Consider the following 14,051-nt stretch of genomic DNA (forward strand, 5'->3'; position numbering starts at 1 on the left):
TGGATGGACCTAGAGTCTGTCATACAGAGTGAAGTAAGTCAGAAAGAGAAAGACAAATACCGTATGCTAACACATATATATGGAATTTAAGAAAAAAAAATGTCATGAAGAACCTAGGGGTAAGATAGGAATAAAGACACAGACCTACTAGAGAATGGAGTTGAGGATATGGGGAGGGGGAAGGGTAAGCTGTGACAAAGTGAGAGAGTGGCATGGACATATATACACTACCAAACATAAAATAGATAGCTACTGGAAAGCAGCCGCATAGCACAGGGAGATCAGCTCCGTGCTTTGTGACCACCTAGAGGGGTGGGATAGGGAGGGTGGGAGGGAGGGAGTCGCAAGAGGGAAGAGATATGGGAACATATGTATATGTATAACTGATTCACTTTGTTATAAAGCAGAAACTAACACACCATTGTAAAGCAATTATACTCCAATAAAGATGTAAAAAAAAAAATGCTCAGTAAACACCACATAAAGAACATTTATTTTAGTGACCTTTACTTGAATTGTAGCTGCAGACAACATGCTGAATAAGTATGCGTTAATTTTTTTAATGTTAAGAAGCAGTTTTGCTGATACATAAATAATGGTCATAATAATCATTAAATAGTATATAAATAGGTTGAATGATCTATTATTAGACTAAAGCCACTCAGATAATTAAAAGCTAAGGTGAATTTTATAACTCTTCAATTAAGATATTAGATTAAAAGCCGGGGCATATCAAATCAAGAATGATATGCATTAGGATCAAATAAATTATTGTCTGTGGGGAAATAAGAAAGCGTTAATTATTAGTTAATCCCATAAAATTTAAGTAAATAATCCAATCTTTAAAAAATCCTTGAATGTTTCTTGAAGGCATAAAGTATTTTAACAATGTATTCTAAATGCAACGTTCAAGTCAGGGAAATGGTAAATGATATGCATTCAAGTCAGCTAAGTTAAAATATTACTTAGCTATAATTAAGTATTGCTGTAAGCATATAGGTTTCCAATTCTAGCTATGATTATTCTGAGCTTACAAAGAGGAAATAGGAGATCAACCTATCTATGAAATGGATCAGACCTTCAGCTGCTTCCAGACAGCTTTGGCATTAAACTGAACAATCTATAAAGAAATTCCAATGGTGACATAAATCTGCATGTTCTGGATTTCCTTCACATTTTATGGAACATTGGTCCCTCTGTAGCTATAATATCTGCATAGGGAGCACTCTGCCTCAGCTCAATAGCCCGCTGTTTTTTTAGGACAAGAAAGCTATAAAATTTGGCTGCAGCTTGTTTTCGGTCATTATTTCTGCAGAGCTTCATCAGACTAAAGTACTGCATTCCCATCTTGTTGGATTCCTGGGAAAACAATTATAAAAGAAGAAAGGAAAGGGAAACAAGATGATTAGAAATAAAGCAGGCTGTGGATGCATAATGAACAACAAAATATTGATATTTTTGATAAGTGACTGTGAAATTCTTAAATGGAGAAATGCAAATGACTCATTAGGAAACATAAAAAACGTCATAGGTCATTGAGCACAGCTTGGTTCATTGAGAAAATACATGCAAAAGAACTCTAAAGTATTACACAAATTTCTAATGTGTTGTACAAATGTTAGGTCTTTTAAAAAATTGATGTTAACATAAATGGCTCCTGGAGAAAGTGCAAATTAATTTAGACTTGCAGGCAGAAAAAAGTCCACAGAACCTTGGGAATCTTCAAAATCAATGAAAATTATCAGCCTATCAGGCTTGTTTTCTTTAAAGGTACTGCAGGATGGGGGTGACTAAACAACTCTAGTGGTAAATGTAATGGCAGGGGAATATGGCTAAATACATCTCCCAGTTTCTTTGCACAGATTAAAAAGATGTTGGATTCACTATAGGATACCTGTGAATCTACTAGAAAAAACTGAGGTACAATAAAGTATTTAATTAGACTACGTACTTGGAATCAGATTTCTAGAACAGGAGTATTGTTTTTTAGTTAGAAATACTGTGGTGAATACTGGTCAGTATCCCTGTGAGTATTGTACTAATTTGATAGCTTTGAAGCATTTTTTTTTTTAAATAACATATACAAGGGTTTTCTGTTCTGTTTTGTTTTGGATTTTTTTGCCAGTCCATAACACTTAACAAATCAATAAGTTAAATAATTTATCATACTTTATCTCAACCAAAGGAGCAGCCCAGTGTGTCAGCAACCTTTCAGAGATGGCATGCCAAGCCTTCATTTATCCCCCCCTCTTGAGGAGACAAAATGCAGATCGGGTGGCTTTTTCCCCAGGGAGAGAGCAGGGACAGCCTTCTCAATTCCAAGAATCCTTTTGAAAAACACCCTGAGAGGATTATTCTGTTTCCTCCAGAAACTCCTCTAAAATGAAGGTAAAGGAATAAAGGAAGGAGAGAAATACAAAGTGGAAGACTATCAGACTTAGAGAAAGCCGAACCCTACATGCCAGCAGAGAGGAAAGCCAGCAAAAAGCAAGCCAACTTGAGATACAGAAATTTGACCCTGTTTGAGGAAAGTGTTTTAGGAACTTATTTGGAGAACAAGGATTTTTGAGGAATGCACTAACCATTCTGCCTCTAGACTGAGTTTCTTGCTGGCTGTTCTAATCTATAGATCCCAGACTTGAACTGCAACATCCAATTGGATTTTCAGCCTCCAGCCAGCCCTGCTCACTTCTGACTGGCCAGACCCTACAATCTGAATTGGCCCGAGCCAATTCCTTAATCTATCTTGTTGCTACTGCTTCTCATGACTAATAGGGATTTTGTACAATTCAGTGGTTTTTGTACACTGAACAAAAAAACTACTTAGTTTGTCTAAAGTCTGAAGTCAAGGGGAGATTCTGTCAGCAAGCAAGGACCTCTCAGTTCAGTCCTGAATGGGCTTTTCCTCTAATTGCAACCCAAAGCTTTACATCTGTCTTCCTGTCCCTATAGAGTTTACGTGTGCCACTAAATGTGTAAATGTATGTAGACAGAATGTTACTACCCCCAGATTCTCTAATTATTTAATATATTCTACAACCTCTAATATATCACATCCTTAAGGCCATCTGTCCGTTTATCTTTACATGTCAAAAATCTGGACATAAGGCCAGCATATACTTCTGCTCAGTATTTAATGGTGAAATTTAAGTTAAGTACAATAAAACATGAAAACTGTAAAATAATTAAAAAAAAAAAAAAAGCCTCCCCATGAGTATGTGCCTCTTGCAAAGGATCTCCTTCATCCCTCTCCAAAAGAGAAGAGGAAACATGAGAAGAAGCACCTGGTCCAGAGCCCCAATTCCTACTCCATGGTTATGAAATACCCAGGATGCCATAAAATCACTACCACCTCTAGCAATGCACAAACAGTAGTTTTGTGTGTTGATTGCTCCTTGTTCTCGCCAGCCTACAGGAATAAAAGCAAGGCTTACAGAAGGATGCTCCTTCAGACAGAAGCAGCTCTAAAAGCATCCTGAATCAAGATGAGAGGGATACCATCCCTATAAACACACTTGAATAAACAAAAGACAAAACCCCAAAGTGAAACAAAACCTAGGAAAAGCTCAGGAATTGTAGGCAGCAGGATGTCATAAGCTGGAAATGAGGGGTGAAGCTAAAAACATGAGAGTTCCTTAAAAGGCTACTTGGGAACAGTTAGATCCTCAGGTCTACTCCACCACCTCACAGAACCTTAAGACCACTACTCCCATACCTAGCAGGAAGCAGGAAGTTGTCTTTCTGGAGATATCAACCAGTGAGGTTCTAGACTTGGAATAATAGGCACTGTGGATGGTGGAGGAGAAGTGTTACAGACTGGGGGAATATGGGAAATTCTAATGTCTAAACAGTGAGACTGCAGCCTCTCCCTTACTCCCTTTTGTTCCTGAACCACGGGCATCATGCTTATATCTCCTAGGCAGTAGATCTGAAGATTAAGCTGGGAAAGTGAACATTCCAAGGAAAAAAATCCTATAGATAATGACGTGTGTGTGTGTGTGTGTGTGTGTATTGGGGGGGCACCACCCAATTATCTCACTATAAAGACCACAAGTCTACAAGCCCCATCCATGCTTATCTAACCTCCAATCAGCTTTTTGGTGTCTCACTCTTTAAAAAAAAAAGAGATCTAAGAGACATTTGGATAAAATTTCTAACATTCAAGAGCAGAAAAGAATGCATTCAAGAGAATCACTAAGGGGCTTCCCTGGTGGCGCAGTGGTTGAGAGTCCACCTGCCGATGCAGGGGACACGGGTTCGTGCCCCGTTCTGGGAGGATCCCACATGCCACGGAGCGGCTGGGCCCGTGAGCCATGGCCGCTGAGCCTGCGCGTCTGGAGACTGTGCTCTGCAATGGGAGAAGCCGCAACAGTGAGAGGTCCGCGTACCGCAAAAAAAAAAAAAAAAAAGTAAAGGTGCAATTCAGGAGATCCAACATCTGACGCATAGGTAGTGCAGAAAAGGAGACTAGATTAACAAGGAGGAAATCCAAAACAATTTCCAATGCAAGAACATGAACTCTCAGAATAAAGAATCTATTACATGTTTAGCACAATAAATGAAAAAGACCCATACCAGAGCACATCATCATGAAATTTCAGGCCACTGGGAATAAAGAAAAGATCTAAAAGCTTCCAGAGAGAAAATAAAGGTCACCTACAAAAGACCACCAACCAAGCAGCATCTGACTTTTCAATAACAACACAGATGCCTAGAAATGTTGCAAAGCCTTCAAGATCTGAGAGTTATTATTTTCAAACTATGTTCAGATACACCCAATAAAGTTAAAGGTAAAATAAAGACATTTTCAGACTTGTATGTAGGGTCTCTATCTCTTATGAACTCTTTTTTTAAAAAAATTAATTAATTAATTTATTTTTTATTTATAGCTGTGTTGGGTCTTCGCTGCTGTGCACAGGCTTTCTCTAGTTGCGGTGAGCGGGGTCTACTCTTCGTTGTGGGGCGCAGGCTTCTCACTGTGGTGGCTTCTCTTGTTGCAGAGCACAGGCTCTAGGCGCGTGGGCTTCAGTAGTTGTGGCACGCAGGCTCAGTAGTTGCGGCGCATGGACTTCTTGGCTCCGCGGCGTGTGGGATCTTCCTGGACCAGGGCTCGAACCCGTGTCCCCTGAATTGGCAGGCGGATTCTTAATCACTGCGCCACCAGGGAAGCCCTCTTTTTTTAAAAATTTAATTTAATTTGTTTATTTTTTATACAGCAGGTTCTTGTTATCTATTTTATACATATTAGTGTATACATGTCAATCCCAATCTCCCAATTCATACCACCACCCGCCCCCCACCCCCCCGCCACTTTCCCCCCTTGGTGTCCATGTTTGTTCTCTACATCTGTGTCTCTATTCCTGCCCTGCAAACCAGTTCATCTGTACCATTTTTCTAGGTTCCACATATATGCGTTAATATACGATATTTGTTTTTCTCTTTCTCAGTTACTTCACTCTGTATGACAGTCTCTAGGCCCATCCACGTCTGTACAAATGATTCAATTTCGTTCCTTTTTATAGCTGAGTAATATTCCATGGTATGTATGTACCACGTCTTCTTTATCCATTAGTCTGTCGATGGGCATTTAGGTTGCTTCTATGATCTGGCTATTGTAAACAGTGCTGCAGTGAACACTGGGGTGCATGTGTCTTTTTGAATTATGGATTTCTCTGGGTATATGCCCAGTACTGGGATTACTGGGTCATATGGTAATACTATTTTTAGTTTCCATACTGTTCTCCATAGTGGCCGTATCAATTTACATTCCCACCAACAGTGCATGAGGGTTCCCTTTTCTCCACACCCTCTCCAGCATTTGTTGTTTGTAGATTTTCTGATGATGCCCATTCTTTTTTTTTTTTTTTTTTTTTTGTGATACGCGGGCCTCTCACTGTTGTGGCCTCTCCCGTTGCGGAGCACAGGCTCCGGACGCACAGGATCAGCGGCCATGGCTCATGGGCCCAGCCACTCCACGGCATGTGGAATCTTCCCGGACCAGGGCACGAAGCCGTGTCCCCTGCATTGGCAGGCGGACTCTCAACCACTGCGCCACCAGGGAAGCCCTGATGATGCCCATTCTAACCGGTGTGAGGTGATACCTCATTGCAGTTTTTATTTGCATTTCTCTAATAATTAGTGATGTTGAGCAGCTTTGCATGTGCTTCTTGGCCATCTGTATGTCTTCTTTGGAGAAATGTCTACTTAGGTTTTCTACCCATTTTTGGATTGGGTTGTTTGTTTTTTTAATATTGAGCTGCAGGAGCTGTTTATATATTTTGGAAATTAATCCTTTGTCCATTGGTTCATTTGCAAATAGTTTCTCCCATTTGGAGGGTTGCCTTTTCCTCTTGTTTATAGTTTCCTTTTCTGTGCAAAAGCTTTGAAGTTTCATTAGGTCCCATTTGTTTATTTTTGTTTTTATTTTCATTACTCTAGGAGGTGGGTCAAAAAAGATCTTGCTGTGATTTATGTCAAAGAGTGTTCTTCCTATGTTTTCCTCTAAGAGTTTTATAGTGTCCAGTCTTACATTTAGGTCTTTAATCCATTTGGAGTATATTCTTGTGTGTGGTGTTAGGGAGTGTTCTGATCTCATTCTTTTACATGTAGCTGTCCAGTTTTCCCAGCAGCACTTATTGAAGAGACTGTCTTTTCTCCACTGTATATCCTTGCCTCCTTTGTCATAGATTAGTTGACCTCCTATGCACTCTTTGTCTCAGGAAATTATGAGAGGATGTTAACCACCAAAAAAATTCAAGATAAAGATCAAATCATCAAAAATAGAAGGAATAACATAGGAAAGAGACAAAGGAATTCCCATGTTATGGTAAAGAAATGTCCCAAGACAAAAACTGTGGAGCAGACCTAGAGAGCAACTAGTCTAGATTAGAACAAGAGGAGGATGAGCTCTGGGAAGGATATTTTCAAGAAAAAAGAAAGGAACTGATGAATTAATTGATGTATTTGACCATACTAAAAGGGGTTTTATTTTATTGTCAGAGAGTTTTGAAAAAGAATTAAGGATGGGTATATAGATACTAAGCAAATGTGAAAAATGAGGTAAAGATTAACACCAAAATAAAAAACCCATAAAGTTGGCAAGAAATGTAATTATGCTTATGAAGCCTCAATTTAAACTAATTTTTACATAGTGGTGGCAACTGATGGTTGTCCCTTAATATCCATTTTCTTCTTCTTCCATAGTAATAGAAGTATTAGCTGGTCCCATGGTTGCCAGATAAGGACTACGTTTCCCAGCTAGATGTGGCAAGGTGATTAAGTGCTGGTCAGTTAAATGTGAAAAGTGATACATACAATTTCCGGGATATACCCTTAAAGGAAACTTTGCTGCTGATTGGAATGCAGACATGGTGGATAGTTAGCCATTTTGGATCCCAAGACTAAAGAAAATGAGATAAAGGGAACCTGGGCCTCTGACAACTTTGTGAACATAGCTGCCATACCAGATAGTACTCTACCTGACAGAGAAATAAACTTCTATCTTTTTAAACCACTGACATTTTGGCTCTGTGTCACAATCAAACCTGCATCGTGACTATTCTAATTATAACATTGTAAGCACTGAATACTGTGCTGAAAATACACTGGGGCGGGGGAGATATAATAACTAAGCTAAATTTTCATTTTCTTCTGAAAGAAGTCAACAGATAAAATATAAAGCTGAAATATTAGGAAAGAGCAGTAAGAACATGTAATTAGAAACATAGATATAAATACTAAAAGAAACAGTTTATATAGTTTCCTCTGGTAAGCAGAACTTAGGCATAAGGAGGGGCGGGACAAAAGACTTCTGTGTTTCCCTTTCAGCCTTAAGCATAGTACTACTGAACTTTCAAAATTACATACATGTATTATTTTGACAAAAATATAAGTTAAATTTTAAAATTATCTGTTTCATTCTTAAACTGTTATAAATTTAGTTTCACATTGAGAATTAGTTAACAGGCTGCTAAACACAAGAATTGGACATAGAATAGATGTCTAGGGACGTGAAAATGGGTAAGAATTGATTAGAACATGTAGGCACTAAAAGCAAACTCACATTTAGGCTCGGGTATACAGCTTAAAAATCATTTCACTCTAGTGTAATTTGGCCTCAACAAAAACACAATGAAAATTGTTTTATTTTTATTAATATTTAGAAGGTTGAACTCAACATTTTACTTATTTTTAAAAATAAAAATAGGGTTGACAAACCCTACTAAGTCTTACCCGCAAGCTATTTAACATCTGAAGTATTCTTCGATTCCATCTCTCCGCCTCAATATTTTGTTCATTCCCCAATGACTCCTGTTTGAATAATTGATATAATATTTCATTTAACCAAATTTTACTGAGTGTTTACTATTTGCCAACCATAGTGTTAGCTGCCGCAAGAAACACAACTGTAACACTGGGTCCTGCCAAATAAGGAGCTTATAGTCTGATAATTGAGAGAATATGACTAACATACAAATATAGCTCAGTCTTTACAGGATTATATCTATACTCCCAGGCTATCTTCTGACAAGGGGTTCCAGAGTTGGAGATTCTGCCATCTCTATTGGTGATGCATCCCAGGCATTGTGCACTTACTTTTAAAAGTAAAGATGACCACTTTTGGCTAGGACTGTCCCAGCTCTGGTCAATCTGAACTCAGATGACAGGAGTAAACAAAAAGCTATAGAAGAACTACCTTGTAAAGGCCTTTATATGAATTTATCTGGTGATACAAAAGCTGTAACAATAACTGATGTTTAGTATGTACAATTGGGTTAGGAATCTTACGAATTTCAAGGGTGCCTTGTCCGAAAAAGATCAACCCACTGCCTTTCATGTTATTTGAATAGATTCAATCTTTTCAGTTTTTAGCCACTTTCAGAAACACCTTAATATTTAAAACTTGTAGAGTTGAAATCCCTTCACAGGAACTCATTCTAAGCCCTTACCAACTAACACCTTATAAGCTGAGAACAGAACTGGGCATAGGAAAGGTGCTGATGAGTCTGATAAAAAAGCAAGACTACAAAGGGTTGGGGGAGGCAAGTGGCACAGAGCTGACCTACTTTATAATTTTCCCAATGCTATCTCTGACCATGAAACCTAACAGCTTCTGTGTCACCCTTATCACAGCTCCACTGTTTGTCAAGTTTTCGTGTATACCTCTGGAGCCCAGACACTTCTTAAAATTGCATTCAATTTCATGAACTCCGAGATGATTTCAGAGAGCTTCAGAATATCCTGTATGATATTTTAAATCTTTTGAGGCTAAGGGGACTGCCAAGTCCCCATTCTTGCCAGCTGTACTGGCTTCCTGGTTCTGCCTATACAGCATCCTTTCTTACATTCCAAAGATAGTGATCTGAAAACACGGTCAATTTTATTCTGAAGAGTTTTCTGAATTCCTCCAGGTAAAATTTATGTTTATTTCTTTCTGGTTTATTCTGGGATAAACTAGTTCACCCAATTACTAATGTTTATTTTATTGTTAAATACACAAATGTATTTTTCAAATGTAAAAAGCAATGGCCCAACTCTTTTTTAAAGATCCATGAGACTGCAGCTTCACCTATATTGTACAACTAAACAAATCAGGAAAAGGCTCAGAAAAAAATAGTCTGTGCATTTTGCTGAAGCCTGTCCACTTGATCTATCTGGACACCCTACAGCTGAGTCCATTGTGTGGAAAGCCCTGTGGATTATTAAAACAGCTGAACTTGTGCTGTGTTGTGGTTTTCTTGACCATGTATGAAAATAACCTGTGTCTAGAAGCAAAGAGAAAGGCGAAAGTGACTCAACTCTCTTCTGGCTCAGTTGTTTCGATGTTTCAGGTAAAAATTTCATGTATTTATTCCTAGCTTATCCAGAGAAGTCAGTCATATGAAAAAAACAATTGAATAGTCTTGGAACTCATTGTAAAGATAATTTATTTAAAAACCAACTAACATTAGGCATTAGTAAGTGTTTTGATATTATTTAAGAAATTTTGTTAAAATTCATTACAATCTTAAAAATGCCTTCAGCACTATGGGACAAGGACTAGAGAAATAAGACAGTAATCTATATGGAGTCAGGTGAGTCACATGTTAGCTCTGGCTTTGCTACTGACTTGTGGTCCTCTGTGCAGACCATTCCCTTTTTCTGATCTCTAGAAGTCTTGAGTCAGACCTTGGTCTATATCAGCCAAGGTCTTGGTATAGACCGTGAGTCATTGTTTTGGAAAATAATGCCCATACATTTTTCTTTAAATAAAATGAAATTTCAAATGCCCTAGGACATAGCCATAATACAGCTCTGCTTCTTTACAGTTGTTATAAGAATAACTTAAAACAATGATTCTCAACATTTTAAACCCATGACTACCTGTGATAAGCATAAAAATCCCATACATTTCTTTAAAATTACTTAAAGTTTCAAAATAAATTAAAGAATAAAAGATCAAAGGAATTCTGAGTATGTTTTATCAAGCTACTCATACACATCTTTGTTAAGAACACAAATTTAAATTGTAATTTTAGAGAGTAACGTGACAGCTAAAAACAATTTTTAGGTAAATAAGGTGTTAACTATTTAGGAACAAAGTTTTAAATAACATTCTTAAGACTATACATCTATTTACCAATTCAATTGGACAGTTTTCAATTCTTTGTGCTAAGATGGCATTCATTAAAGATGATTCCTCAGCAGCTGAAGACACCATTTCAGCAATATCCTGCTAAAGCAAATTAGGGAAATATAGGTAAGTTATCACAGTAGTAGTAGTCATCACAGGAACAATCTCATTTTATTAAATGCTTTAATCACATGGATGCTCATTTCTAAAAGTAATTTAAAATACTACCTGCATTCTCAAAATATTATTTCTGAAATATCCCAAATAGGCAATCCCTGACTTAAATATTCCTGTTTTCTTTATGCCTCCCGCAATGAAGAACTTGCGTGTTCTGCCCTCCTTGCTACGTATCTTTTCCCTTCCTATTTCCCTCAACACTACAGATGTCATATCAAAAGTCTCTGCTGCTGCACAGCTGAGACCACTTTCTTTGAAGCAGTTTGTCTTTGCCCCAGTGCCCTACCTCTATTCTCATGTCAGAACCAGGTGGCAGAGGAAGAAGAACTGTAAGCAGAGGGAATGAGAATGGTGGAAGGGATATTAATATCCCTACCTAGGGCCATGACAGGATTCTTGCCACTGCTGCTGGAGCTGCCACTAGCAAGAGGGAAGAAAAACTGTGTCCTCTGGAAGGGGAGCGAAGACATAAAGGAAGACGGAAAAAGAGAAATTCTCCATTCATCAACACTCTCTTTTCTCATTGCTATGGAAGCTGTTGGCCCCTTTCTCATCTTCAGCCTGTCTCCAAGCTTCATTCCCCAGCTGTTATCTGTGGTTGTGATTAAGTTAGAAGTTTCCCACAACATAGCTTACTTGATATTTCATTTTAGCTTTTAAAAATTTTCATGAGTATGAGGTTGCATTTTATTCTTTAATATACATGTTTGTGGAGCCCTATCATGTTTTTTCCCTTTTAATTTCTATGAATATTCTACATTTTAGATACTCTCAATTGTGCAGTTATTTTACAAAAAATTGTTTGAATTTTTGAAAGATTTGAAAATGATTATCAGAATCAATATTTTTCTGTCCATTTAAATTGACTGTGCTTCCATTACTGACTATATTTCATATCTGTTCACCATTTTTGGAAGCAGAATAAGAATGAAATTGAAGGTTAAAGCATAAGTATAGGGTAAAGGAGTAAAAGGTTCAAAAGAAGTAGTGCAACAATCTTTCCTTCACTGCAAGCACCAAAATTTTGTCACTATGTTAAAAAATAATAAACTAAACAAATTTACCTAATCATAATTTCAGTAGGTGCATTCTAAGAAATGTCTGAATCCAAATAAGGAAGAGAGTAGTACTGGCAACCCAGTATCTCAATATCCAGTATATGATCAAATTAAAACACATTCTGTTTTAATGTATTATGAAATTGTCTTTCCTTCCAAGGGCATTCAGTTTCAATGTGGATTGACTCTCAATTCCCTGAGTGGTTATCAAAATACAGTGATGACGGAACAAACCAGAAAAGCACTGTTTTCTTTTTATCTGGTGTGGTATAATATTTACACTTGTACAGTCAGTAAAGTGACATTGGGAAAATATTTTACAGCACACTTTTTCCAACTACATTTTTTTCTTTTTTTTTTTTGCGGTACGCGGACCTCTCAGTGGTGTGGCCTCTCCCGTTGCGGAGCACAGGCTCCGGACGCGCAGGCTCAGCGGCCATGGCTCACGGGCCCAGCCGCTCCGCGGCATGTGGGAGCCTCCCGGACCGGGGCACGAACCCGTGTCCCCTGCATTGGCAGACGGACTCTCAACCACTGCGCCACCAGGGAAGCCCCTACATTTTTTTAATAACTGTTTTTCAAATAAAAATTTTGTCTTCAAGTAAAAATTAAAAAAAAATTTTTCGGTCATGGATCTTTAGTCTTTCAGGCTAAGATAATTGGTGGGTCTAACACATATTATTTTTAGAGTTAGGAAGGGTGAACTTATGATCAGAAGCAAAGCATAGGTGTATTTTCTAGAGTTCTAAAGGATTCCATGACATATTGAATGTGAGACCTCAGCATATAACCAGATTCAGGTATAATAATTTATTCAGTGTACCATGAAAAATACTCTTCTAGTATGAAACTACTTATCTTGTGATTTACTATCCTAAACTTCTAGAAAATACTGTTCTGCAGATGTAAATTATGTTTTACCCTGTAGTACTGCTACATACTAAAGAAGTTATAGAATAACGTAAGATGAAATATAAACTATAAATATAAGACGATATACCAGAGTCTCAATGTTCCTTCACTGTATGTGACAGGAAGATAATAATATTTTTATTACTCTCTTTGGTTAACTTACATCAGAGTTAATATTTTTATTGGTATCCTCACAAGAGCTACACTTAGATCCATCAGTAGCTTCCTTCCAAGTTTTGGATTGACTTAACCCTTGCAGGGAGTTCGGCTCTTCCATCATGGAGGTCTCTGAATTATTAAGGAAGTAAAAAAGATTTCACTAACATATCTTTCAAACTTAAAATTGGGATATGGTTGTTACAAAAGAAAACTTCTGACAACTTAAAATCCAAGAATTTAAGCGTGCACAAACTTTCTTATAGCACCCCAAGTCTCACATATTTATCTTCCATTTTCCTTCATCTGCCTCTTTATCACCTCGACTCCCCATGTTCCACCACCTATCTCCTCCACTCTCGTTCCCACACATTTAACTCACAAGACAACATGGATATACCAAGCCCATCTTAGTATATTGTTCAGCAGATTTTAATGCCTTCAGTAAGCAGAGGTTCACTCACCACAAAAGTTAGCTTTATTATTCCTTTATAATAGTCACAATAATAATTCATTATTAATATTATTAAAATTTCATGTATCCTCTAGGGGGATAGATATATCTATATCTCAGGTTAACTGTATTGTTTAAATGCTATTCTTATCACTAAGTGATTTTTCATGTTAGTTGTCTTAAAGTGAAACATTATCCTACGAGATATAAAATTTTCTTTGTTGAAGGCTTGTGAGTACTGCCTTTGCGGGTGGGGGAGGTAGGAAAGAGTGAGATTAAGAATAGTCCACATAGTATATATACTTCATCTTTTTAAGGTAGCTTGTTGGACAAAAATTAATCCACATAGAAGAATGCAAGGCTGATCTAACAGTTTCTTTTAAGTTCAAGTACTCTTCTAAGAGCATTTATACTTGGGAATATGGAATTGGATCCCATCTTAATTTTGAAATGTAAAATCAAAGTTTTGTTTCTACAACATTCCCCTCAACACCAACAGAATTAGGATGTCTCACCTACTATGTTTTCGCTTCCCATTTCTTCCCTTACTGACTCCTTCTGCATCAATTTTCTTCCAAGTTTAAAGCCAGAGGACACAAAGCATTTTGTAAACAACTGTAAAAATATACATTTTTGTTTCTCGCTTTTGTACAAGTAAAGCAATTCAACAAAATACAAGCAT

The 14,051-nt window shown here is 37.5% G+C and overlaps 1 protein-coding gene across 1 annotated transcript in view; it reads right to left on the minus strand.

The window, feature by feature from the left end:
* Window positions 1-1,170: 1,170 nt before the first annotated feature.
* RAD21L1 (RAD21 cohesin complex component like 1) overlaps window positions 1,171-14,051 on the minus strand; it is a 28,083-nt gene continuing 15,202 nt past the window's right edge. Inside the window, exons 9-13 of the mRNA XM_060285076.1 lie at window positions 13,885-13,984; window positions 12,923-13,047; window positions 10,619-10,711; window positions 8,233-8,310; window positions 1,171-1,359 (exon numbers count right to left, since the gene is read on the minus strand). Of these exons, the coding sequence (XP_060141059.1) occupies window positions 1,171-1,359; window positions 8,233-8,310; window positions 10,619-10,711; window positions 12,923-13,047; window positions 13,885-13,984 (585 nt within the window). The remainder of the gene's footprint in view (window positions 1,360-8,232; window positions 8,311-10,618; window positions 10,712-12,922; window positions 13,048-13,884; window positions 13,985-14,051) is intronic.

The sequence above is a fragment of the Globicephala melas genome, chromosome 15 (genome assembly GCF_963455315.2).
Source record: "Globicephala melas chromosome 15, mGloMel1.2, whole genome shotgun sequence".
Classification (NCBI taxonomy): domain Eukaryota; kingdom Metazoa; phylum Chordata; class Mammalia; order Artiodactyla; family Delphinidae; genus Globicephala; species Globicephala melas.